The sequence below is a fragment of the Sarcophilus harrisii genome, chromosome 2 (genome assembly GCF_902635505.1).
Source record: "Sarcophilus harrisii chromosome 2, mSarHar1.11, whole genome shotgun sequence".
Lineage (NCBI taxonomy): Eukaryota > Metazoa > Chordata > Mammalia > Dasyuromorphia > Dasyuridae > Sarcophilus > Sarcophilus harrisii.
Window position 1 is genome coordinate 240,548,450 of NC_045427.1, and position 25,599 is coordinate 240,574,048.

At 38.7% G+C, this 25,599-nt stretch overlaps 1 protein-coding gene across 1 annotated transcript in view; it reads left to right on the top strand.

Annotated features, from left to right (window-relative positions):
- Positions 1 to 9,833, top strand: part of CDH4 (cadherin 4) — a 1,212,105-nt gene extending 1,202,272 nt beyond the window's left edge. The window contains exons 14-16 of the mRNA XM_031949243.1: positions 1,836 to 1,975; positions 4,553 to 4,717; positions 9,587 to 9,833. Of these exons, the coding sequence (XP_031805103.1) occupies positions 1,836 to 1,975; positions 4,553 to 4,717; positions 9,587 to 9,793 (512 nt within the window). The 3' untranslated portion in view covers positions 9,794 to 9,833. The remainder of the gene's footprint in view (positions 1 to 1,835; positions 1,976 to 4,552; positions 4,718 to 9,586) is intronic.
- Positions 9,834 to 25,599: the final 15,766 nt, after the last annotated feature.

Consider the following 25,599-nt stretch of genomic DNA (forward strand, 5'->3'; position numbering starts at 1 on the left):
AGCTCTAGAGTTGACTTTGAAGGGAGTTTCAAGAGAGACTATTCCAGACTATACAAAGACACAGAGGAAAGAGGAGAGATGAACATTATATACAGAAAGCAATTAGTTTAACTATAATACAAGTGTGTAAAGGAGAAGTAATCAGCCTAGTGGGAAAAGAAAGTTGGAACTAAATTGTGAGGGGCTATAAGTACCAAATAAATGGATTTATAGTTTATCTCTAGAGCTAATAGGGAGTCACTGAAGCTTCCTGAGCAGAGGAGTGATATTCCAATTTTGTGCTTTAGGAATATCATATTGGCAGCAGTATGGAATATGAAATAGAGGCAGCAGTGACTAGAGACTGGAGAAATGAGGAGGCTAATGAAATCAAAAGTCTAGGCAATGAGGGTCTGAAATAATGCAGTTAATGTGAGAATGGAGAAAAGAGAAAGCATAAAAAGGATATTATATAGGTAGAATTGATAAGACTTGAACACTGGATATAAGTTGTGAGACAGAATGAAAAATTAAGAATGACTCCTACTTTACAAACCTGGATGAATGGAAGGATGGTGATGCTCTTGATAGGGATAAATTGAATGATATACACAGACACAGAGATAGAGATAGAATGAGTAATAATCCAGAAAAAAAGAAGACAAAGCCTGAGGTAGGGGAAAGGGGAAGGAAGGAAGGAAGGAAAGAAAGAAGGAAGGAAGAAAGGAAGGAAGGGAGGGAAGGAGGGAGGGAGGAAGGAAGGAAGGAAAGAAGGAAAGAAGGAAGGGAGGAAGAGAGAGAGGGAGGGAAGAAGGAGAGAGGGAGGGAGGAAGGGAGGGAGGGAGGGAGGGAAGGAAGAGGGAAAGAAGGAAGGAAGGAAGGAAGGAAGGAAGGAAGGAAGGAAGGAAGGAAGGAAGGAAGGAAGGAAGGAAGGAAGGAAGGAAGGAAGGAAAGAAAGAAGGAAGGAAGAAAGGAAGGAAGGGAGGGAAGGAGGGAGGGAGGAAGGAAGGAAGGAAAGAAGGAAGGAAAACTAAAGAAACTGAGAAAGAAGGAAGAGGGAGACACAAGAAAACAGAGTGGCAGATGTATGGGAGATGTAATTAAGGTGCTAATACTTTTAAAAGCAAAAAAGCCTGTGGATATTGGTATCAAATTCCCAATTCTATTATTTACTATTAATATGATCTTTAAAATTCCATCTTTGGTTTCCTCCTCCATAAAAGAAATGCATTGGACTGAATGATCTCTACAATCTCTTCCAACTGTAGATTTCTGACTTTCTATTCTATTTGCTCACTCAGACCAGAAATTTTTAAACATCTAGTACTGATGCTGCTTATAATGAGATTAAATTCTAACTCTAGTACAAACATTGCTGTAATAAAATTGGACCCAAAGACTAGAGGTACTTCTTTCTTCTGATGCTGATGGCCAGCAAGAAGCTACAGCCAATTTTCCCCTCAAGATTTGACCTCTTCATCAAGGAAGTACAAGATATCAACAGTCTATTATAGGTATTTCTTATGTAATACCTTAGGTATCTCTCTTTTGCACAGAGTACCAAGAAAATACCCTTCTAGTCCAGTTTCTTCATTTTAAAGAGGAGGAAACCAAGGCCATTTAAGTAACTGTCCATAATTATATAGTTAGTAAGTAGCAGAACTAGAAATAAAATTCAGGTCTCTGACTCTAAATTCAGCTCTCCTTTCTTAGACACATAAGGGATTTGAGCTGAAAGGAGAAGGAAGGAATGCACGGACAAAAGCAAGGAGAAAGGAATTAAAGGAATTTTTTTAAAAACCCAATATTGCCTTTTGCAAACAAAGTTCTCACATACTTGTTGTGTCTCATTGTAGCTATGGTTCTGCTGTTTGTGGTATGGATGAAACGCCGGGAGAAGGAGCGGCATACCAAGCAGCTTCTCATTGATCCTGAGGATGACGTCAGAGACAATATCCTGAAATATGATGAGGAAGGTGGGGGTGAAGAAGACCAGGTGAGAGGATCCAGGCTCACTCTCAAGTCTCTCTCCTTGTTGCTCCATCCCTTTGGACTGCTCGGTGTTCAAAAAAGAGGCTAAGGCTACAAAAGATCAAATGGCATTTGAGAAAAAATTTCCATCACTAGAGTACTTTGCACTCACCTCTCAAAATGCTAACCATCCTTTGGAGTCCCATCTCCTTCAAGAAAATGCTAACTCTCTCCTCTCTCTTCATTCAATTCAATAAACATTATGGAAAGAACATTGACTCCATCACAGTCAGAGGACCTGGGTTCATATCTCTGACATTTACTTTCTACGTGATCCTGGGCAAGTCCCCTTGATGCCCTGGACCTCTTTTTCCTTCATTGAAAAAATGTAGTATTTGGATTTGCTTTGGAGGAAAAGAAAAACACGGTCCCTAAGTTTCAGGTGCTCACACCCTGGGAAGCTATATTCTTAATTAATGCCTCCTTTTGGCCCAGCTCTCTCTCTGCCATGCTCAGTAGTTAAGCTCACAGCACTAACTCACTGGGTGTTCTTCTAATCAAATTATTTCCCCTCTTTGGTAACAGTTTCCTCATCTGTAAAAAGAGTGTGATAATCACTGCTCTTCTCCCCTTCCAGGATTGTCACCCTTTTTCATTGATGGCAATAAGATAGTATAGTAGATAGACTCCCTCACTTGGAACCAGAAAAACCTGAATTCAAACACTACCTGTGTGACTCCCAGCAAAGTCACTTGATCTCTTCCTGCCTCAATTTCCTCAACCATAAAATGGGTATAATCATAGCAGCTACCACACAGAATGGTTGAGAATATTAAAAGAGAACATATATGAAGCTTTTCTGTAAATCTTAAAGTACTATATATGTGTTCATTGTTATTATCATCATTATTATTAATAATATATCAAAATATTGAAATGGTATATAAGCTGAACTTTTACCTATATGTGTATATATATGTATATATATATATATATATATATATATATATATACACACACACGCAAATATATACACACATGTTTGTATGTGTGTGTCAGAGATTGTCATTACTATTCCCAAAGACAGGGGGTTATGGCTCAGAAGAGCTAAGGAAGGAAGGAAGCTTCAGGCTTTTTTTTCAAAGGTGAGAGGAAACACTAATAATCAGAACCTCTGAGGACAGATTTGGCTATAGGGAGGGCATTCCAGGCCTACAGAAATCATTACCCACCTTAGTGACCTCCTACCTATGGCTACTATCACAGCATCTCTTGCCTTGGAATAGTGAAATATAGCTCCCTTAACAGCTTCTAATAAGCTTTAATTTCTCTCTCTGGTTCTCATTTGTAAATGTCTAAATGTGTTTGGGGATTTTATTCCTTCCATTCATCTTTCTTTTCTTTGCAAAGCTGTAGTAGCCAAGATCTATTTCATAATTGAGCTTCAAGCTAAAGACAGCTTAGTTTAGTTAAGGCCTCCATAGGGGCAGCTTTTTTCCCTCCCTCACTTGAAATACTCTTATACTTTGAAGATTAGGGTGAAATATCTGCCAGCTCACCCAAAGTATCCTGTTTCATTGCTGAACAATGGAAGAGATCATTTTGTTCTAACTAATGGTTAGAAAATACTCCCTACATAGCGAGCCGACAATGACCTCCTTATAATTTCTACTGGTTCTGATTCTGCCCCCTAGGATCACTCCAGAATACTGGTAATTTTTCTTCCATGTTTAGCTCTTCACACATTTGATGACATTGATCCTATTTGAACCCTCAACCACATGGCTGCAACTAAATGAGAAGGGGATGGGAATAATTAGCATCTTTCCACTTTCAAATGAATTATCCTGGGTTGATTCTGCGTATCAGGAAAATCATCATTCACAACACCTTATACCTCTCCCTACAAGTATTTTTCCTGACCTGATTCTATGCATAAACAGTACAATTCTAACAACTGTTTTCCCTCAGTTCAGCTGACTCCTTCCCAGGTCCTGAGGACTGGTTAATTTTAAGGATGCCTGCCTTTTATTTTGATGCCATTGTCTTTAGTCTTTTGATTATACCACTTTTCAAACCATTCCCTCAATCCCATCATATTCTCTATGTATTAAGTGCTTCCATTCATTGGTCCCCACTGTCTTAGAGAATGGAACTCTAATGTCCCTAAGTTTTCTTTTCTCAAACTAAGTATTAAATTTGTGATTTGAAGTTTTAGATACTTTAATTTTTAATTCAGTATTATTGTCTCAAAGAAGGAAAGGTTAATATAGAAGAATGAACAGGTTTGCTTAGTTTCAAGCTCTGGAATCTGGTGAAATCTCCCTTTGAAATGAAACATTTGCTAGCTATGTGACCATAAGTCATTTAACCATATTAAATTAGTAAATTATTATAGTAAATAATTAATTATTATAATATATAATAATTATAGTAATATATAATTATATAGTAATAATAATTATTATTATTTGTAATATAATAATTACAGTAAATTATTAAAGACTGTATAGATTAGAAGTATTACCATTATAATTGTTATTATTTAATGACCATGAACAAAATCCTCCCTAGTAACTCTGCACATCTTTCCTTATTTTAGGATTATGACCTAAGCCAACTTCAACAACCAGAGACAATGGACCATGTATTAAATAAAGCACCAGGTGTAAGGCGGGTGGATGAGAGGCCAGTGGGGGCTGAGCCCCAGTACCCCATCCGGCCAGTTGTCCCCCACCCAGGAGATATTGGTGACTTCATCAATGAGGTGAGCATTTCCTGAAACTCTGAAGGGGGGGGGATGAACTAACAGGATAGAATGAAAGTTAGACATAGACATGGAGCCGGATGGTATCCAGCTGTAAAGACAAAATTTGCCCAGACTTCTTGAAAGAAAATATTATAGATATGTCAAATGCCAAAGCCAAGCATGATTCCAAAATGCAATTCTGGACTTCATGCTGCAGATGCCAACTTGCATCTGGAGACACTCTGGACTGAATTGCCTCAAAGCTTCCACTGACCATGATTCTTAGAGATTTGGCTCCTAGCCCAGAGAGTCCTTCTTGTTTTCCTTGTCAAAACAAATGAATGTGCGTCCTTTGAGATGAAAAGGCTAAGAAGTTGGCCTTGGTATTAAAATAAGAGGGCCGGCTATACCTGTAGACAGAAGGGAGTGTCTCCTAATGGCACTTCTTAGAGAGGTGAGGAAGGAACAAATATTTATTAAGAAACCTACTATGTGCTAAGCACTTTACAATATAATCTCATTTGATCCTCACAAAAAACCTTCAGGGTAGATGCTTTTATTGTCTATTTGTTAAAAATGGAGAAACCAGTTCTGGAGGGTACTGAGTGACTTTCCTGGGATCCAACAGCTAAATGCCTGAGGTGAATTTGAACTCTTGTCTTCCTGACTCTAGGCCTAGTACTCTTATCCACCTCAGCACCTACCTGCTTTTGGTTTTGTTTTTCCACTTAGTCATATTTTATTTTTTCCAAACACATGTAAAGTTAATTTTCAACATTCATTTTTGTAACCTTTTGAATTCCAGCAATACATTATAAATTATATTTATACAATAATTTTAAATATATTTCTATATTAATCATGTTGTGGAAGAAAAATCAAAAGAAAAGGGAAAAGCCACAAAAAAAAAAGAAAAAAAAGGTGAAAATAGTTTGCCTCGATCTGTGTTCAGTCTCCATAGTTCACCTTCTGGATATTCTTGGCATTTTCCATCCCAAGTCTAATGGAATTGCCTTGAATCACTGCATTGTTGAAGAGAGCCAAATCCATCACAGTTGCTCGTCACATGACTTTTTTTTTTTTAATGTGTAGAACGTTTTCCTAGTTCTGCTCATTTCACTCAGCACAATATATGTAGGTCTTTCCAGATTTTTCTGAAATCAGTCTGCTTCTCCTTTCTTATAGGATAACAGTATTGCATTACATTCAAATATCACAACTTATTCACCTGTTACCCAGTTGATGACCATACCCTCAATTTCTAAATCCTTGCCACCACAAAACAGAGCTGCCACAGACATTTTTGCATATGTAGGTCCTTTTCCCTCCATTAGCTGCTTTTATAAGAGATCTAAAAGGCCTCCTAACTAAAAACTTCCCCCAATTGACTTTACCCTGACATGTGGATTCTACCATGAGACATTCCATTGGCCATCACTTTGGGATTGATTACTTTTATCAATTTGAGATTGATTACCAGACTAGTAACCCAGAATCTATTCCTATTTTTCTAACACTATCATCTAAATACTAGGATGTAATAAATAAACTGCCAGTAGGAAAATCTGCAGTTCCTAGAGTACAATCTCACAGTTCAAACATATAACTAGACTTTCCATGAGAATGGCCAAATGAGTAGAGAAAATATGGAGTACATTTTTTATCAGTCACTTATGCTTTTCCTATTTAATAAATAATGTTTAAAAATAAGTAATTATAATACTTTAATAATCATGGTAAATAAAAATACACTTAAAAGAAGGCTTTATAGAAATGTAGGAGTATCAGAACCCTCTGGCACAATTAGGTATCACATTTGCTAGTTGGCTGGTACCTCATTTTTACCCCAGACTTAAGTGGAAAGTCTCTTAATTTACCCCAATTTTTTTTTATTAGAGTCAAAAGTTTCTCTTAGAAAGAAAACTTATGACTGCTTATAATTTAGACATTATCCCCACCACAGTAGAAAGTAAGTTACATGAGAGAGTAGGAATTGTTATGCTTTTTTCCTTGTATCCCTAGAGCCCACTACATATAATTGGGACTTAACAATGATATGTTTTTTAATTGAGTTGAAGCTAGTAGTTCAGTTGTAGTCCAAACAAAAGTGAAGTATACAATGTGATGCTTCTCCTTCTTTCAAAGCCAGAAAGAGAAATATATATATATATATATATATATATATATATATATATATATATACCCAGATATATTACACATACATAAATATATACATAGCATATATACATACATACACGTATCTATGCATCAGTAAAACAGCACCCTATGATTTTTCCATCTATTGGTTGTTCAGGCAGGTAATTTCTAAGCATAATAAAATTCTCCTAATAATAATAATGCTTGTTGTTCAATCAGGTTTCTTTTTTTATTAAAGCTTTTTATTTTCAAAACATATGCATGGATAATTTTTCAATATTAAGCCTTGCAAAATCTTGTGTTCCAATTTCCCTCCCTTCCCCCATCCCCTCCCCTAGATGACAAGTAATCCAATATATGTTAAACATGGTAGAAATATGTTAAATCCAATATATGCATACATATTTAGACAATTATCTTGCTGCACAAGAAAAATCAAATCAATAACATATTTTAACATGTATTAGAATACCAGCCATTTAGGAGAGGGGGTGAGGGGAAAGAGGAAAATTTGGAACACAAGATTTTGCAAAGGTCAGTGTTGAAAAATTATCCATATATATGTTTTCTAAATAAAAAGCTATAATATAAAAAGAAAGAAAAATCAAATTAAACAGGAAAAATGAGAATGAAAATAAAATGCAAGCAAACAACAACAAAAAGAGTGAAAATGCTATGTTGTAAATCACACTCAATTCCCACAGTCCTCTCTCTGGGTGTAGATGGCTCTCTTCATCACAAGGTTTCTAGAGACAAAAACAAAAAAAGGTCTTTTTTTAATACATCACAAATTATCCATGGTTTTTACAACTTGAGCTCTGACAAAATTAGATTCTTTTAAAATGGTAAAATCACAAAATGGTAAAGCAAGAAGGGACTTCCTAACACAGAATGTTGGGATTGGAATTGATTGATTGATGAAACATCATTTAAATGCTTTCCTTGTGCCAAACATTGTCCTAAATGATATGGATACTAATGGAAAATTCAGCTCCAGCTCTCAAGGAGCTCACATTCTAATTCAAAGAGATGACACATATGAGAGGTTTCAGCTATAGAGTAAGATTCAGGGGACCTATTGTTGATGACCCCTATTCATTAAAGTGGTGTGACCCTACAATTGTTGGAAAGAGCAAAGTAGACCAAAGGGTCAGAGTGTTTTGATTGTTCTCAGTTCCCTCCCAACTCCCTTCCAAAGGGACACAGATGGCAGGAAAGAGCAATGAGGATGGTGTAAAGGTTGAAGTACAGCAGAAATCCCAACAGAATTTCTACAGGAAAAGGTCTGAGGCAGGAGAAAAGGTTCTTCATGGACTTGCTTGCTCTAGGTCCTCTGGTGTCTAGTTGGATGGGGGCAAGGAGTAGACTGGGGGATAGATATCTCCCTATGGCTTGGTAACTTCCACATCCTCCTGTGTCCTATAGAATCATTGGAAGGGACTTTAGAACATCGACTATATAAATAGGTGTAGAAGGCAACTTAGAGTTTGTATAATTCAACAGAAGAAGCTGAAACCCAGAGTGCCTTGCCCCACGTCACACAGCTAGTAGCATACTATAGCTTCCTGACCTCCAGTCAAGGCAGTGGATTTAGCTTTGGAAAAACACACATATATTTGAAAAGAACATGGCCTTTCCACAAAACTCTAAACTGATTTCTTCCCTTGGTGACTGGAGGTTGAGGACCTTGCACTGAGAGAATAGTCAGGTGAAAGTCATTAGCCCTGTGCTACTTGATAAGGCAACAGAAAATGCAGAAAGTGTTATCATCACTCTTCTAATTCCCTGTCTCTGTAAAAGGAGGTGAAACATGACTCCTAATTTGAGACAGTCCCATCTTCTCTCTTCTGTCCCAGAATGTGTGAGAAATTGTTTTTAGCAAATGGAATTTATATTTAAATGTGTGTAGCATAAACTAGTTACATCCTTCCTTCTGGAGTGAGGATAAAAGGCCTTGAAAAACCATTTGGAAACTGCAAATTCGTGAAATGTGTGCACATTGTCCTCAGCTTTGGTGGGAAAAGTAGAAAATGTGGTCCTTGAAGGTTAATTAAATGGTTTTTCATCCTTTAAAAGACCAAATGATGCTATATCTAGCCAAGATAGTACTCCTTCAGGACAAAGGTACCTTGTATAGGTCTTTTTTTTTTTTTCACGTGAGCAAACTGAGGCAAAGAATGGTGCAATTGTGGTAGAGATTCCATATCAGTGGGAAGATTAGGCCCCAGGTCTCCAGATGTGCTCTGAGCAGTTTGGAGGTAACAGGGATGGTCCCTTCTGATCTTTGGATAACATGTCCCTAGAGCAGTTCTGCAGAAATAAAACTACTTGAGGATTAAACTGTGGAAACTGTCTATACAGTGCCTGCTGTAAATTTATCAGATTATAGAATAATAAAGACAAGCAGAATAGCCACCACTCCTACATATCCTTAACTATTGTGTGTGCTAATGTCTTTCCGGCTCCCCTTGTATCTTCTTAAATATTTTCATCCCCTATAATTACCTTAAACAGAGTCATAGCATAAAATCTTAAAATCGGAAGGGGCATAGAAATCACGTGGTCCAACCCTTTCATTTTATAGGTAAAGAAGTGGTCTAGAGGAGCTTTTGAATAGCTTCGGGGACCACTCAGGCAATTCCGTCCTCCAATGGCATCCTACCCATTGCCCCCGCCCCCACCATTGAAGTTCCCATTGTCTCCTTAACACCATGTCTTTTGTGAATCCAGGGGTTGCGAGCCGCAGATAATGACCCGACAGCACCACCCTATGATTCCCTGCTGGTCTTTGACTACGAAGGAAGTGGTTCCACAGCCGGCTCTGTCAGTTCTCTGAACTCTTCCAGCTCTGGGGACCAAGATTACGACTATCTCAACGACTGGGGACCCAGGTTCAAGAAACTTGCGGACATGTATGGAGGAGGAGATGAAGATTAACTGACCTCATATTCTCAGAACAAAATCGAAAAAAAAAAAACAAAAACGAACGGACAGCAGAGAAGCAAGAGCTGTACAAAAGTGGCAGCTTTTTTAATTACTCCCCCCTGCTGACTGTATTATTTTAGTGGTGAGTTAGGAGTTACTTTTTTTTCCCCCAGAACATTGAGCTGTCTAGCATGAACACTTGTTGTCTCTGCTCCATTTTTTTTTAAGTGTCAGCAGGGTTTATGGCTCATTACAATATCCGCTTTATGACTAAGGAGAGTGAAAGGCACTCTGTCTTAACTTGAATTTCTTAGAACAGAAGTACTGTTTTTAAAAAAAAAAATTGAAAGTGCCTTTTGGTACATGTATCAGATTCCCTCGATCTCAGGAGCGATTAAAAACAAACAAAAGTTTCAACCATCATGAGCAGCACTCTCTCTGACCCCAAGCTAGTTCTGGCTCTGAAGGAATAATGAAGGAACCATGGAGATTGTTTCTGGTTTTTGTTTTTGGGTGGTCTTTTTTTTTCATTTTTTTAAAGAAAAATAAATAAATCAAAGTGGATGACTCGTTTCACAAAACAAAAAATAGAAACACAAAACATATTTTGAGTGAAAATCCAAATAGCCATTCTTGATACTCTGTGGGTGGTGGTTTAGTCATTCTTGGTGTTTGTAGCTCGGTGTTAAAAAGATGCACTTATCACCTGGTATCCCTCTTCTCCCCTGGCTACATAACAGGTTGATTAGTCTTGGGCTACAGGCTCCTCTGGAAAGTCTCCACTGATCCTAGTGAAAACTCTCTACCCATATAACCACCAAAAGACCAAAGGAGCATCTCTTTGTGTCTTACCCTCCACAGGTTTCTGACTGCCCCCAGGATACTGAGTGAGTCCTTTAACTAAATCCTATCCAAGCTACATGTTGCTGCCCGGCATCATCACTGATGCATTGCCATTCCCAAGGACAGATACTGCTTTTTTTTATCACTTTGACATTTCACAAGGATCCTGCCAGCCACCTCCCCACTCAGTGTTAAAGATGGAGTCTGGCTTCATTAGCCCATTGCCCTCATCTCTATCTCCCTTGTCTAGTAAAGTCTTCATGTCCCAAGTGCCAACAGCTGAAGTCAGACAGCAACATGTAAACCAGTTAGTGGGCGGCCTCACTAGCCAGTGGGGGCTTGGCACTGCTCACATTAATCAAGTCCACGGGGGAAAGCGGCAACCAGGTATGAAAGCATGCTCACTCTGTGGCAAACAGTCCTGGCTGTGCTCCAACAACACCAACTTAACAAAAGGTTTCGTAGCATCCACAGAATTGAACATCAGAATTAGAGATGGTTGTAACTACCTAGTGTAGTCATTTTGAACCAATAAGAAATAGCTATTAGATTTAAAAACAGCATTTTGCCCCTTTACTGATTTGGACTTGTAGGTTTCCTTCTAACGTCTGTGAGATGATTTCACCTGCATGGATATGTGATATGAACAATGTTTCTTGGGTTAGAAGCCACCTCAGTCCCGTGCTATGAATCCCTGGGTATACAGTGTATTTTTTTATATTCTGCAACTGAGTTTGGAGTGAATATGGTAAAAGTGTCAAAGTGTTTAGCTCTCTTTTCCTTTTGATTCCAAGTTTATGTATGGTGTCAGAAAATGATTATCTGAAGATGATGACTTTTTCCATGATGAGAATGCTTTTGAATGCTCAATGTCAAAGGAGGGAGAGAGGCAGGGATCCCTCTCATGGCAAACGGGTCCCATTAAGGAAAGCATGCTGGGATGCTATAGCTTACAAATAATGAACATGTTCTTTGTGCATTTCCCATTTTACCAGTCTGTACTTCATAAGATGCAACTTCTGTGAACAAAAGAGTGCTTGGAACATGTGCCATCTGGACTCCAGAGGGGACAGAAGGAATGCAAACTATGTACTCTTTCCATTTCCCAGTTGCAATCCAGTGTGTTTTCCCCACTCACCACTTGGTTGGTGAGGACAAAGAAGCTTAAAAGGGGCTTCCTGAGAAATGACATCATGTTAGACAAGAACTCAGGAAATGCCCCCAAAAGACTGGTGGCTTGGCAGGAAGACATCCCTCGAGTGCACCATGGTAGTTTAGGGGGTTTTGCCAAGTAACCTGCACTTGGTAGGAAACCCACAGTCCCCATTCACATCATCCTCCCCATCCCTTTCCAACACAGAAACCTCTACACCCACCCTAAGGTGCCTCTTACTTGGATACTCCCTAAGTATTCCAGTGGCTCTTCCCTGCCCCCATCATTTCTTGGAAAAAAGGAGTGACGGGCTAATTTTTTCAGCCTATGGCCCATTTCCCTGTGCTTTCCCCATTCCTTTAAGGTACATATGTGACAAAGAGTAGAGTGTCTCCCAATTTAAAATCAAGAGTTGTGCCTCACTTTCACCACCCCCATCCCCACTGGCTCTACCTAAGTGCACTGATTGAAGTATGGATCAGTCATTAAGGCCCAAATAGTGTTTCTATCTCTTCTTGTACTTCCTAGAGTACTTCAGAGGAAAGGGAATGGGAAAGGTAGGTATGGGGAGGTAGGGGATCCTTCCTCAAATAGCTGAGGGTCAGAAGTCCTCCTCTAGTCTATTTTTTCCCACTATGCAGGCAGCCAGGTCCCCAAGGAGATGTACTCACTAAAGCCAAGGGGGAGGGTGGGTAAGGTAGATGGTAGGAATTGCTTCTCAATGTGAGCTATTCCCGTCCCACCCCACCCCAGTCCCAAGCCATGCTATGCAAACCACTCGGGGTCAGTTAGCCAATGAGAATTGTCTGAAATGTTCATGGGGATGGGGTAGCAAAACAGGGAGGGGGGGGTGGGGTTCTAATGGAATTGTTGATGGGGTTAGGGTTGGTGGATTGTGAGTTGAGTAGTGGTTGTCATTTTTTTATGTTTTCCTTTTAGGTAAAAGTTTTTAACCTGAGAACTGTGAATTATTTTCAAATGTGAATATGATTTGTTAACTAAAGCAGGTATAAATGTTTTTCCCTGAACTTCCAAGAATACAATAGCTGCTAGTTCCCAAGTCTAGCTCTGGGTTCCCTCCACCCTCTCCTCCCTCCCTCCCTCCCTCCCTCTCTCTCTCTCTCTCTCTCTCTCTCTCTCACACACACACACACACACACACAGAAACTTAACCTTTTTTGTGTCATGGACTCCTTTGGCAGTCTGATAAGACTATGGACCCTTTCTCAGAGTAACATTTTTAAATGCACAAAATAAAGCATCATTTGTTTCCTTTGTAATCCTGTGTAAAAACACACAGAATTATAAGGAAAGCTAATTATACTAAAGTACAGCTATCAAAACTTTTAAAATACTCAGACCCTCTAAAATCTATTCACAAATCACACTTCAAGAACTTGCTCTAGAAGGATGCCCCTGAATTGGGAACATCTTACTGAGATGAGGAGAGGGGAAGAAGGTTGGTAAATGCACCTCTGAAGCTCTGCTCTATGGCAAAAGGAATAATGTTGCCAAGACCCACTTACATCCCCTATTGTTACAAGTGGCACCTGTACTAGGGTGGAAGAATAGGAAAGTGGCTTAGCCCCTGAAACCATAGTCAACAATATCCCTTTCACTAACTTTTTATCTTGCAATGTTAGGTAAGAGGGACATAAGGAGGTGGTGAGAAAGCCCTTTTCCTGCATTTATTCCTCTGAGCTTGCCTTTTTTTTTTCCTCTTTGCTTTTCTGCCAATGGGCACCAGAGCATCTCTGTTGTCCACTTACTAAGAAGGCAGAAGGTATAGGAATGCAAGATGGCAAAGATTCCTTCTCTATCCCTGAAAAATTAGCCTGCCCCAACTTCACTAGGTCCCCTATCTCCTCCCAGAGCAATCTTCAAGCCCCGGTTTAGGCTAGTGGATTAGCATTAACCAATAGTACAATCAATGTCAAAAGTCTGTGGTTAATAGCTTGTAAATAGAAAGTTTCAGTGAAAATGTGAGACTGAAACCCAGGAGCCCCTCCATAGCAAGCCAGAAGCAACTGGCATTGACATGGCAGGATGTGGGCTCAAGATTTAGTTGGGGGAATGGAGGGAAGTTTGTTCTGTAATAAGCAGGATGGTTTAGCACCAACCAGGGTTGGGTAGAAAACAGAATAGGGAAATTGCTTCTGTTGGCCCTCCCTATACATTTGTCTACAAAACTGTCTCCTCTTTGTAATGTCTTTCAGCACATCCAAAGTGTGGGGGAAATGTAAAATTTAAAAAAAAAAAAAAAAAAGCCAGGCTTCTGCCCCTCAGAAATGCCTCCATTTCCATAAGGGGAGAGCCTTGCCTGACACTCTCAATCAGAAAATAGGACTGGACAACTCAACTTGCTTTTGTCAAGGCAAAAAGACAAAAAAAAAAACTCAATTTCTGACAAATTCGAAGGGAAAAAAAATATCTCGAGTACCCAGAATACCGCCTAAAACTGCTCACTGCAAATGTATATGTATATAATGTAGGTACTGCTCGATGCTACAAATCAAGTTGGAGAAAAGCAACATCTCTGTACAGAAACAGAACGCTTCTTCTTTTCCTTTCTCTCCTTTTTCTTTCCATTCGAATTCTTTTTTTTTCTTTTGCATGTTTCTTTTGACAATGGACAAAATGTGTAGCAGCCTGCATGATGGTGGTTGTTTTTGGGCAAGGCGACTGGTGTACGATGCATTCACACTGTAGCGCCAAGCATTGCGCAGTTCAACAAAAGGTCCAACTTTTTTTGTAATCGTCAACAGCACAACTCTTTTGTATTGTTGTTTGTACCATTTTGTACCAAAAAAAAAAAAAAGAGGAAAAAAAAGGGAAGAGAGTCAATGTTTTCAATGTGTTTTTAGTGCCACTGCGATCTTGGTTCAAAACTAAGTGACAGCTTTGCGGATTTCTTGTGTATGGGAGCAGAGCTGGGTCGTTGGCGCGTTGCTCCAGTATAATAAATAAAGTCCCCCTTTTAAAAAGTCCGTATTGGCTTTTTTTTTCCTCATTCTCCTTCTCTCTCTTTCTCTCTCTCTCTCTCTCTCTCTCTCTCTCTCTCTCTCTCTCTCTCTCTCTCTCTCTCTCCTCTTCTTTTCTCTTTTCTCTCTCTCTGTGTCCCTCTCTCTTTCTCTCTCTCTCTCTCTCTCTCTCTCTCTGTGTCCCTCTCTCTTTTTCTCTCTTCCTCTCTGTTTCTCTATTTCTAACTCTCTCTCTCTTTTGCTCTGTCTCTGTCTCTGTGTGAGTGGATGTGTCCCTCTCTTTTTCTCTCTGTCTCTCACTATCTCTGTCTCTGTCTCTATGTGTGTCTGTCTGTCTCTATCTCTCTGTCTCTTTTTCTCTCTTCTCTCTCTCTTTCTCTATCTCTCTCTCCCCCACACACACCTCTCTTTTTCATCTATTCACTTTGATAAAGAATGAAGAAACTACAGATTTCAGTAAAACTGCTCTCAAAGCAAAGCCATTAACTAGAACAGTACCCAAGCCCCCAGGACCTCAAGGGACCTGAGATGATTGGTACTTCTAATTGCCCCAAACATAGCAAACTCACTCTCAACATTCTTGATGGCACTTTCCTGTTCTCCAAAGTTTCATTCATTCATTCAACAAACTTTTATTAAGTAATTATTACACTCAGAGCATACTACAAGACTCAATTAATCAATCAATTAATAAGCCTTCATTAAGCACTTAATGTGTACTATGCACTGGGGACACAGAGAAGAAGCAAAAACATGTCTCAAAGAGCTTACATTGCAATATGAGGTCCAGCATAGAAATACATAGTGATGTGTAAGATATGGAATAGTAAAAAGGTAACCATAATCTGAGTTGGGAAAAAAAACAGAAATTTTAAGAGGCTGCATTAAGGAGCAAGAGTTCCAAGCATGGAGAAAAACCGATGCATACACAAAGTGACAGGAGGTAACATCTTACAATAAGCAGCCCACTATGACTGGAGCAGAGAATAAATAGAAGGGGTAATATGTAAGAAAACTAGAAAGAAAGGATGAAGAGTTGTAAATGCCAGTTTAAGTTAGGCAGGATCTCTAACATCACCAAGTATACAGTCTAATTATAGGGAAAGAAACAGATAATTATAATATAATCCATTTTAGGGAGGTATAGAATAATGTGCTATTAGGTCAGATTTAGCAAAACATCACCCTGCAATGTCATTGGTCCTCCTCTTCAAAATGAAGAAAAAACAACATTAGACTGAAGAGACAAGGTTGTTAGCACGGGAGCAGGGAGAAAATTAAGAACTACTACAAGGAGCCATTTTAGTTGAGCTTAAAAAGGATGTAAGAACTGAACAGGCAAGCAGGAAAAAGGAGAATATTCTAAGCCTAAAGATTCAAGCAAAGAGAGAGGCAAAAAGTTTAGTTGAAATGTAAAACACCTGGAGAGTACTATACGAAATAAGGCTAGAAAAGTAATATTGAAGCAGATTGTAGAGAACTTTGAATGCCAGGCAAAGGAGTTTGAGATTTAGTCAACAAGAGGCCACTGAATATTAGAGGCTTCATAATCATGATACTTCACATGTAAGATGTATTTATATTGCAATGCCAAGCTTTGCACAGTTCAATAAAGATCCATTTTTTTTTTTGTAATTATCAATAGCACAACTCTTTTACTGAGTTGTGGGTAGGAAGAGAGTAGAGAGAGAAGGGGCTTAGAATCTCTGCAATAGTTACCTAGGTCTGTTGAATATTATTCAATGCAGGGTTTCAAAATTAATAAGTTATCCTAGGGGAAGCTAAGTGGACAAAGTACCAGCCCTGAAGTCAGGAGGACCTGAGTTCAAATCTAGCCTCAGACACTTAACACTTCCTAGCTGTGTGACCCTGGGCAAGTCACTTAACCCCAATTGCCTCAGGGGGAAAAAAAAAAGTTACGCTTGCTGAACACTTCTGTTCTCAATCCATTCTCCACTCAGCTGCCAAACTCATTTTTCTAAAGCTTAGGGTTGGCCATGATACACCTCTGCTCAAAGAGCTCCAAGGGCTCCCTATTACCTCCAGGACCAAATATCTACTACTTTGTGTGGCTTTCAAAGTTCTTCATAATATGACCCCTTCTTTCCTTTCCAGTCTTCTCACACCATTCTTTCTCTATATTCTAGAAACACTGGTCTATTTGTAGCTCTTCACAAGTTCCATTCTTTCATTCAAATCTGGCCTCAGACATTTAACACTTCCTAGCAGGCCAAGTCATTTAATCCCAATTGCCTCAGCAAAACTGGCTTTTCCTGGCTGTCCCCTAGCCCTGAACAGCTTTCCCCTCATCTTGGCCTTTTCCTTTCCTTGACTTTCAACTTCAAAATTAAGCTGGAAGTTCCACCTCCTTAAGGGTGGAGACAATCTTGTGTTTTGGTTTGGTTGCATCTCTAGTATCTGGCCCTTGATAATTTAAATCCATAAGCACTTACTAAACTATCTTGAGGATACAAAGAAAGCCAAGAATATAGTCCTTGCTCTCGAATAGCTTACATTATAATGGTGCAGACAACATAGAAACAACTAGGTATCTACACAGCATTTACTGAATTCAGGGGTTCTCAAACTATGGCTCACAGGCCAGATGCAGCAGCTGAGGACGTTTATCCCCCTCACCGGCTATGAAGTTTCTTTATTTAAAGGTCCACAAAACAAAGTTTTTGTTTTTACTATAGTCCAGCCCTCCAACAGTCTGAGGGACAGTGAACTGGCCCCCTATTCAAAAAGTTTGAGGACCCCTGGAATAGATGGAAGACAATCTGAGAGCAGAAGGCATTAGCTTCTGGGGACTGAAATAAGGCTTGATGGTATCTGAGATCTGGTGAGTCTTGAATGAAGCCAGAAAAATTAAAAAGCTAAAGTGAAAAAGGAAAGCATTTCAGGCATGGGGAGAAGGTGGGAGAGGATAGTAAGTCAGCACAGATCCACAAAAATAGGAGACAAAGTACTAAAGTTTGAGCAACTACAAACAGGCCAGTATGGGAGAATCATGGAATGATTGGAGATGAGTAAGACTGAGAATTTGAAAGACATGAAGAAAAGTGGTATGGTAGAGGCTTATGTTTCAGAGACAAAGATAATAAATTGCATTTTTGGATATTGAATATGAGGTGTTTTGGGGACATCCATTTTGAAATGCTCCAGGCGCATCATTTGATCATATGGAATCAAAATTCAGAATACAGCCTGAGGTTGACTATATAGATTCAGGAGTAATATACATAAAGATGATAATTAAGCCCATGAAATCTGATGAAGTTGGCAAGAGAAAGTGTAAAAGAGAAGAGGATCCACTACAGGGCCTTTAAGAACATTCATAATTAGGGAGCATGACATGAGTAATAAAAATATGGTCAATAAAAAGACTAAGAAGGATAAAGACAGAAAATCTAGAGAAAAGACTATATTCAGGAGGAGAGAGTGGTAACTAGTAACAAATGCAATGGAGAACTAAAGGATGTCAACTAAAAAAAAATAAAAAATAAGCCATCAGATTAGGCAATTAAGAGATCGTTAGTAACTTTAAAGGGGGAAGTTTCAGCTGAATGATAAAGTCAGAAGGCAGACTGCAAAGTGAGGAGCAAGAGGAAAGGAATCAGAAGCTATGAATACACACAGCTTTTTCTAGGAATTTGATTGAAAAAGAAAGAAATACAAGATAATAACTTGGGGAGATGGGACAGTCTAGTAGAGGTTTTCAGTTTCCTTTTTTAAGAATGGTAAATAGAGATTTGGGTATGTCTGGGAATAACAGGGAAGGTACTTAAACATAGGAAGAAATTGAAAAGGAAGAGGGACATGGTTAAGGATGCCATCTACTGGAGAATATAGGAAGGAATAGGCTACAATGGCATGTGTGATAAGAAGCATTATGTTATTCTTTGATGGGGATTCTTATGTACTTCTATCTCTCATTTCTCTGTTTCTGTCATTCCCTATCTTTAAAAAAAAAAAAAAACACTTCTTTTACTCTCTCCCAATGGTCTTTCTCTCTCATTCCCTCCTGCTATCTCTTCTCCTTTATGTTCTACTTCTTTCATTTGTTAGTTTTTCTCTAACTTTTTTCCCCATCCTTTATCTGGTTTCCTTATCTTTTCTCTCTTATCCTTTCTTCTCCCCTCTTGGCTATCTTCATATCACTCTTCTACCCCACATCTTCTCCCTTTTCTCTCTCTTCATAGCCCTTTTTTGCAGCTCCCTCCCCTGTTCTTTTCCTTTCTCTCAAAAGCTCTCCTTTCTCCTTACTTTTCTGCTCCTCACCAACCAAGAAGCTACTGTGTCCTAAATGACTGTAAGGAGGAACAGATTTGCCTTGACTGGATCTTCACAGTGATTTTAAACCTGAAATTTAGCAAAGTAGATAGAGAAACAGACAACAGACTGACAAAGAAGAAGGAGGGTAGGCTGGGAGTGGGCAAAGTACTACAGTTTCTCAAAGTCAACCCATGGGAAGGAAACCAAAGTGGGAAAGGATGTTGTTATCTTGCTTTAAAGTCAGCAGTGAAAAAACATTTTTATTTCTGCCACCATGATTTATGGAAGCTCTTTTGAAATATAGGGATGTGGAGGGGACTACAGCAGTGGCCTGAGCCCCGAGGGTGTCTACATTATACATAACACAGAGGATGTGAAGGAACCCAGAAATGTCCATCCAAGATTGGATCCTCAGAGGTTTTGTTCAGTGTGTTACCTCTTGAAACAAGGCACTTGTTAAAGGATTATTGTGGCTTCAAGGAACATGAGTTTCATTAGGGAAGACATACAATATTTCCTTCTCTCGATAGCAGTAAATACAGGAAAGAAAGAAATAGAGGCAGGTCTCTCTACAGGGAACTGAAGTTCTCTATCCTCCCTCTTTCCCACTTCATCCCTATCTGTTTGGTGGCCAGAGAATCATTATTATTTATCATTTTTCACTTGCCTGAACACTGAAGAGCTCACACTGGGGGATGAATCTAATGAGACATTAAAGATTTGTATTTTGAAATAAGGGCCAAAGGCTCAGAAAGAGCTGACATTCCTGCATCCTCCCCACCAATTCCACAGCATCTTCCTCCTCAGCACCTTCCCATATACCCTCCAGGCCAACCACAGACCTTATCTATCAGATGCTTGGGACTCTCTCTCCCTTAGCCACATGTTGTTTAGAAGGTGGGCCTGTCCCCGAGCAGCATCCTCTGGCTCCTTCTAAGTGAAACTGAGAGCACTTCTCAGAACTATGATTAATGTGCATCTCCTCAGAGCCTATCCTAGCAGTGGGATTTTTTTCTTCCTTAAAAAAATCCTGGTGAGAAAACATTTTTGCTGCCATGCTTTATGGGAACCACAGCACATTTGGGGCTGGGACTGAGAGTAGCTCCCCAGAGGGGCTTATAGCCTCTTGCCAACACCTTCTGCTCAGCTCCTGCTGAACTAAAACTCCTCCTTGGGGAAGACTGTTCACCTTAGGACCTTAATTATCCTGCTCTTAAGATGAGAGCCAAGGTCATGAAAACTCCAATCTCCTATGTAATTCCATAATGGCTTCCTGTGTTTACATACACAAGAACACACACACACACGCACACACACACGCAGTATGGTAAACTAGAAAAAAACTGGTTCAGAAATCTGAAGACTTAAAATGAAATCCTGCCTCCACTGCTTAATATCTGTGTCCCTTTAGACAAGACCTCAGTTTTCTCATCTGCAAAAGGAGGGAGCTGGGCTAGATTGACTTTGAGGTCTATATCTATGATCCTATGTTATGGACATCCCTGTTCCTTCCTTCCAAAATAACAATTTGCTCCAAAAAGAGCACAGGATTTGGGGTGAAGAGAATATGTTTCTGATTCAAGCCCTATTACTTCCTGGTTGTATATAATTGTGCACAAATTTCTTCCCATTTATGGACTTACATTTCTTCATACATAACATGATAATGTTAGACTAAAGTAATGCCCAAGTTCTTCTAGATCAAATTCTATGAACTTTGTGGACACAAAAGTTATGAGAAAGGGATTTTAATTTGACAATTCAGAGGTGGACATGCAAATCGAAGAGGAAAATAATTTGCAAGATGTCAGAGAAGGACAGACTGATTTGAAGCCTTCTGGTACTTTGCAGCTGTGAGTTTAAGGAGATGATTCTTAGACCTTGGAGATAGTGTCAAAAGGGACTAAAAAATCAAGGACAGGATTAAAGGCCTTATTTATAATGAGACAGTCCTTCCACTTTTTATAGGGAAGGAAGGGTTTGGGGTTTTGGTTTTGTTTGCTGGTCCCCATTTAGAAAGATTTCATACAAGAATTCATGGAGCAGAAATCAGGAGGGAAATAAAGAGATTTTCAACTCTTTGTACTTCCAAGTATCATTTTGGCACCTTGCATCTAAGTTCATTTGGGCTTTTATTTTATTCTATTAAACAGCATCTATTCAGAGATCTTTTGTGCCAAATACCCAAAGATTCCAATGGTTGATATTATCTCTTGCTCCTTCTTACTCCTTTCATACCTCAGAGATTCTGTTGTCTTCTCGATAGGAATACTTTCCCTTCAACCTGCAACTCACAACCCATCTAGCCTTCTCATCCTGGGTGATTCTTATTCCTCACTCACTGTGACCAACCTGACCTTCTTTTCCAGTAATGTATCCATTTAATGATATCTTTTATATTTCTGCTCCCATATCATTCTTCATTGATAATGTGCTTCAGCCTATTTCCCCACATCTTATATTTATCCATGAACTTTGGAATCAATTGTGAAATATAAGAGACTGTCTGACAAGGGACTGTCCATTATGGTGTGCCCCCATCAAAGAAGGTTCTGTGCTCTGTGAAGAAAGTGGAATTGCTCAAAAGAAATGTGAGATATGCAAATTTTGAGACATCTGCACTCCAAATGTTCATGTGGTCTATTTGTGCCAAACCTGTGGCAAAGACTTTGGCGCTCATGTTGATGTGATCAGCCATAACTGGACACACTGTACCTTGATATTATTTTGGTCCTCTTCTAGAACAAAGGACAACAATCAGCATCTCTCCATAGCCTTTTGGATAATCTATAGTGTTGACCTTTTGAAAATCGTGGGTTTTTTTCTAAGACTCATAGCTACATAGCACCACTGAAAGAACATTGGTATTTTTTAAAAAGAGAAGTTTCTGATACAGGGAGAAGCTTGAAGTCCTTGCAAAGTGATGTACCATTTCCCAAATGTAATCTCTCATTCATTCTTTTCCCCCTGTTCAAATCCAGGCTCAGTTCATTGTCCATCTATGAAATCTATACAAGAGGTATGTAGTACCCAGACCAGCTAAATGGGCTATCCATCTAAATGCCTTTTACAATCTGGATAATGAATATTCTGCATCCACTTAGTTTTTTTCTGTATAAATTGTTAGCTTAAAATCTTTTCAAGGAATATTGAATATATATCATTGGGGAGGGAGAGCATCTAACAGGCCTTCCCTATCTGGGAATTCTTCATCTTCTTTGGAATATGAACTGCCCATCACTTCTGACACTGACAAACAGCTATGGAAAGCAAACATCTCCATAGCAGGCTCTTAATGGTTGCTGATTGATCCATGTTTTATGACATGTTTAATATTTTTAAAAAAACAAGATAAATTTAAAAATCTCTAAAATGGGTCTGACAAAAAGTCTTACAAGACCTTAACTTATTTGTGGAAAATATTTTACTGTATAAAAGTTTTTTAAGACTGCATTATGCTGTATTGAACCAAAAACTTCTTTACAATCAACAAATGATAAATACAATGGGATCTTATGTTCTCTGAATCTTTCAGTCAATTGTATGATTGTAAAGCTGTTACTTGCTATAATTTTGTTTGAAAAAGATTCTTTCCTATTAAATTTGAATTAAAGGAAACCTTCAACATATATGTAACTTATAAAAAGTTTGAACAGATGAAAAAATATAGATATAAGTTGATAGTTATCATTTCAGTCACATTTTTGAGAATGATACTACCTATGATTTTTTTCAAATCATCTTCTTTCAAATATCTTAAAAATCAGTTCCTAAATCTGCCTAGCTCTAAAGGTCTGATTCAGTGACACCTTCCCCATTTTTTATTTATCTTGCCAAGAAGAACTTTGCATGCCTTCTATTTATTTCCTTATGCTTTCTGATTTCATTTAAAGTAGAAGATTTTTTAAACTGTTTTTTGCTTCATGGGTTATTTTGGCAGTCTGGCAAAACCAATAGACCCCTTCTTGGAATAATATTTTAAAATCATAAAATTAAATATATGTATCATAAAAAAATAAATCAGTTCTATTGAATTGTATTGAATAAAAATATCAATTCACATTTTTGTGAATTCACACATTGTGAATGCAAATTCACAAATTCCCCTTTCCCAAAAATCTAACCAAGTACACCCTAGAGATCCATGGACAACAGGTTAAGAACCCCTGATCTAGGATGAGACTAAAAAAATTAAGGTAAGATCCAAAATTAAAATTAATTTATTCCTCCAGCTGTATGTTATTGGACTTCAAATTTAGAGTACCACTCCATAAGAAAATTAAAACTTTTCATTGTACCTTTATTTGGTCTATGACCTTCACGCTTCCCTTTGAGACAGAAAAGTTAACCAATAAATCTTCTATTACTCCTACAGGTTTTCATTGCTTCTTCTTGTCCCATTAGAAGACCTCCCTCCAGTCAAGGCATCAAGGTACTACTTCCCTAAGTATAATCTGTTATTAGAAAAGAAGCTGCTGTGTCTTTCAGCTATAGGGCCTCTGCCAATAGCTATAGATAGTATACTTAGAAATGAGCCTACTTTATTTCCTAAAAATAAATAATGGAAATTAAATCATTCATTGCTTCACTCAATAAATGTTTAATGTTCCTAAAGAAGGCTTTGTTACAAAAGAAATCTTCCCTCTCCTCTTTTGCATAGATAGGGGTCCTCAGGTGTGGAACATTGTATATAAATGGCAGGTTTTTTTCAATGTGTTAATTGGTTGTACTAATTTTTTTCTTTTATTCTTCCTTTTTTAAAAATAAATTCATTATTATAAAGAATAGTTCTCTGATCTTTTCCATTTCATTTCACATCATTGAAATGAAAAAAGAGTTTTATTTTTTAAAATGTTTACTCCAACAAATATATATTGAACACCCATTATTTGTTGGGTCCTGTAGAAGGTGCTTTCCCCCAGGGAAGCTTGCTATCCAACAGGGGAGATTAGATGTATAATATACAAACAACCCTAAGTTCTCTGTGAGTGTAAACTGTTATAATAGAAAATTCCAAGGAGCTTCCAGAGCAGAGGTATAAGAGTAGAACAGATTAGAAGAAAATTTTCTACTTCTTCAGGGGAGCTGAAGAATAAAAAATGAAAATGATCAAATCAGGTTTGCATAATTAGGTCTGGTGTTAGAAAAGATGAAAAGAACATTAGGTAGAAAGTCAGAAGACCCGTATGAGCTTGAATACATTCCTTTACTTTTTGGCACCTCAATTTTCTCACTTATAGAATGAAAGTATTTGACTAGAGTCTCCTTTCAAGCCTTTAATCCAGAGGTTCTTAAATTGGTATTCATGGACAAGGTGTGATGGGGTCCCTATTATTTCCTCCCATTATTTAAAAGCATTCTGAGAAGGTAGGTTTCACCAGACTGCCAAAGGAACCTATGCTCTCCAAAAGATCAAACATGTCTACTTTAATCCTATACTTTTAGAATATGGGCAGGAAGATGCCCTCCTTGCATATACTTAAATACCCTTTTTGCTAGTGCAGGGTAAATGCTTACATTTAGCATAGAGAAACACTTTGGGGAAATCTAGGTCAGAAGGACTTTAATTACTAGATTTGCCCAGGGGCCCCAAGCTTCCAGTAAAAAGAAAAAAATCTTTAGTCCCTTTTTTTTACTCAAGAAATAGCTCCTCTTCCCCTGATCTACTGAGTTTCCTCTGTCCAGACCAAGCAGCAATCTTGCTGCCCAGCTCTCAGGGCTTAGACGTGAACTCAGGAACTATCTGCCTCTGAAACCCAGAGACAGGTTGGTTAGCAGTCCAGTTTCACCCCCAGGATGGAGGGCCATGAGTCACAGGACTTACTTTCTGAAGCTGTTACTAGCTTCCTTTTAGCCCAGAAGAGAAAGGAAGAAGGGGAAATTGGCTGGCTAGGAGCTGAATGAAATGACCTAAAAGGAAAAGGGGTCAGACTTGGCATCTTAAGCCTCACCCAGCCAGGACACCCAAAAGAGTGTGTGGTAGAAAATACTTTGCCCCAAAGGGTTAGAATTGCAAGGACAAAAACATTCACTGGCAAAAGGCTCAATACTGGACTAGAATTCTAGAAAGAACTGAGTTCAAATACTGCCTCAGTTGCTAGTTATGTAATTGTGAGCAAGTCTCTTCATATATCTCTGAGTGCCTCAGTTTCCCCATCTATAAAATGAGATTAGAAGTGATGGCCTCCAAGGACCCTTTTAGCTGTAAATCTAATTCTATTACAGAGCCCCACGTACTCTGAAAAGATCCCAGGCTTGATCATGGGTGGAGTGGGAGCAAAGAAAGACAAAAAGCTGTAAATTAAATACTTCGGGGGGGGGGGGGGATTCCAGAATGAGGAACAGCTGAGCAAGTCTCATTCTTTCTCTCTCCTCACCATGTGGGATATGGAGCCTGTACTGATGAGATAATTCACTCAGAAAATGAGGCATCCTAGTCTCTTGAATTGTCTTCCTCTGAAGACTATAAGGGTGGAAAAGCTGTTTTCTCAGGTGAATTTTTCTGGGTGTTTTGGAATCCCAGGACAGAGCCTTTGAAGGGCTTCTAGCAACTATACAGATCTACC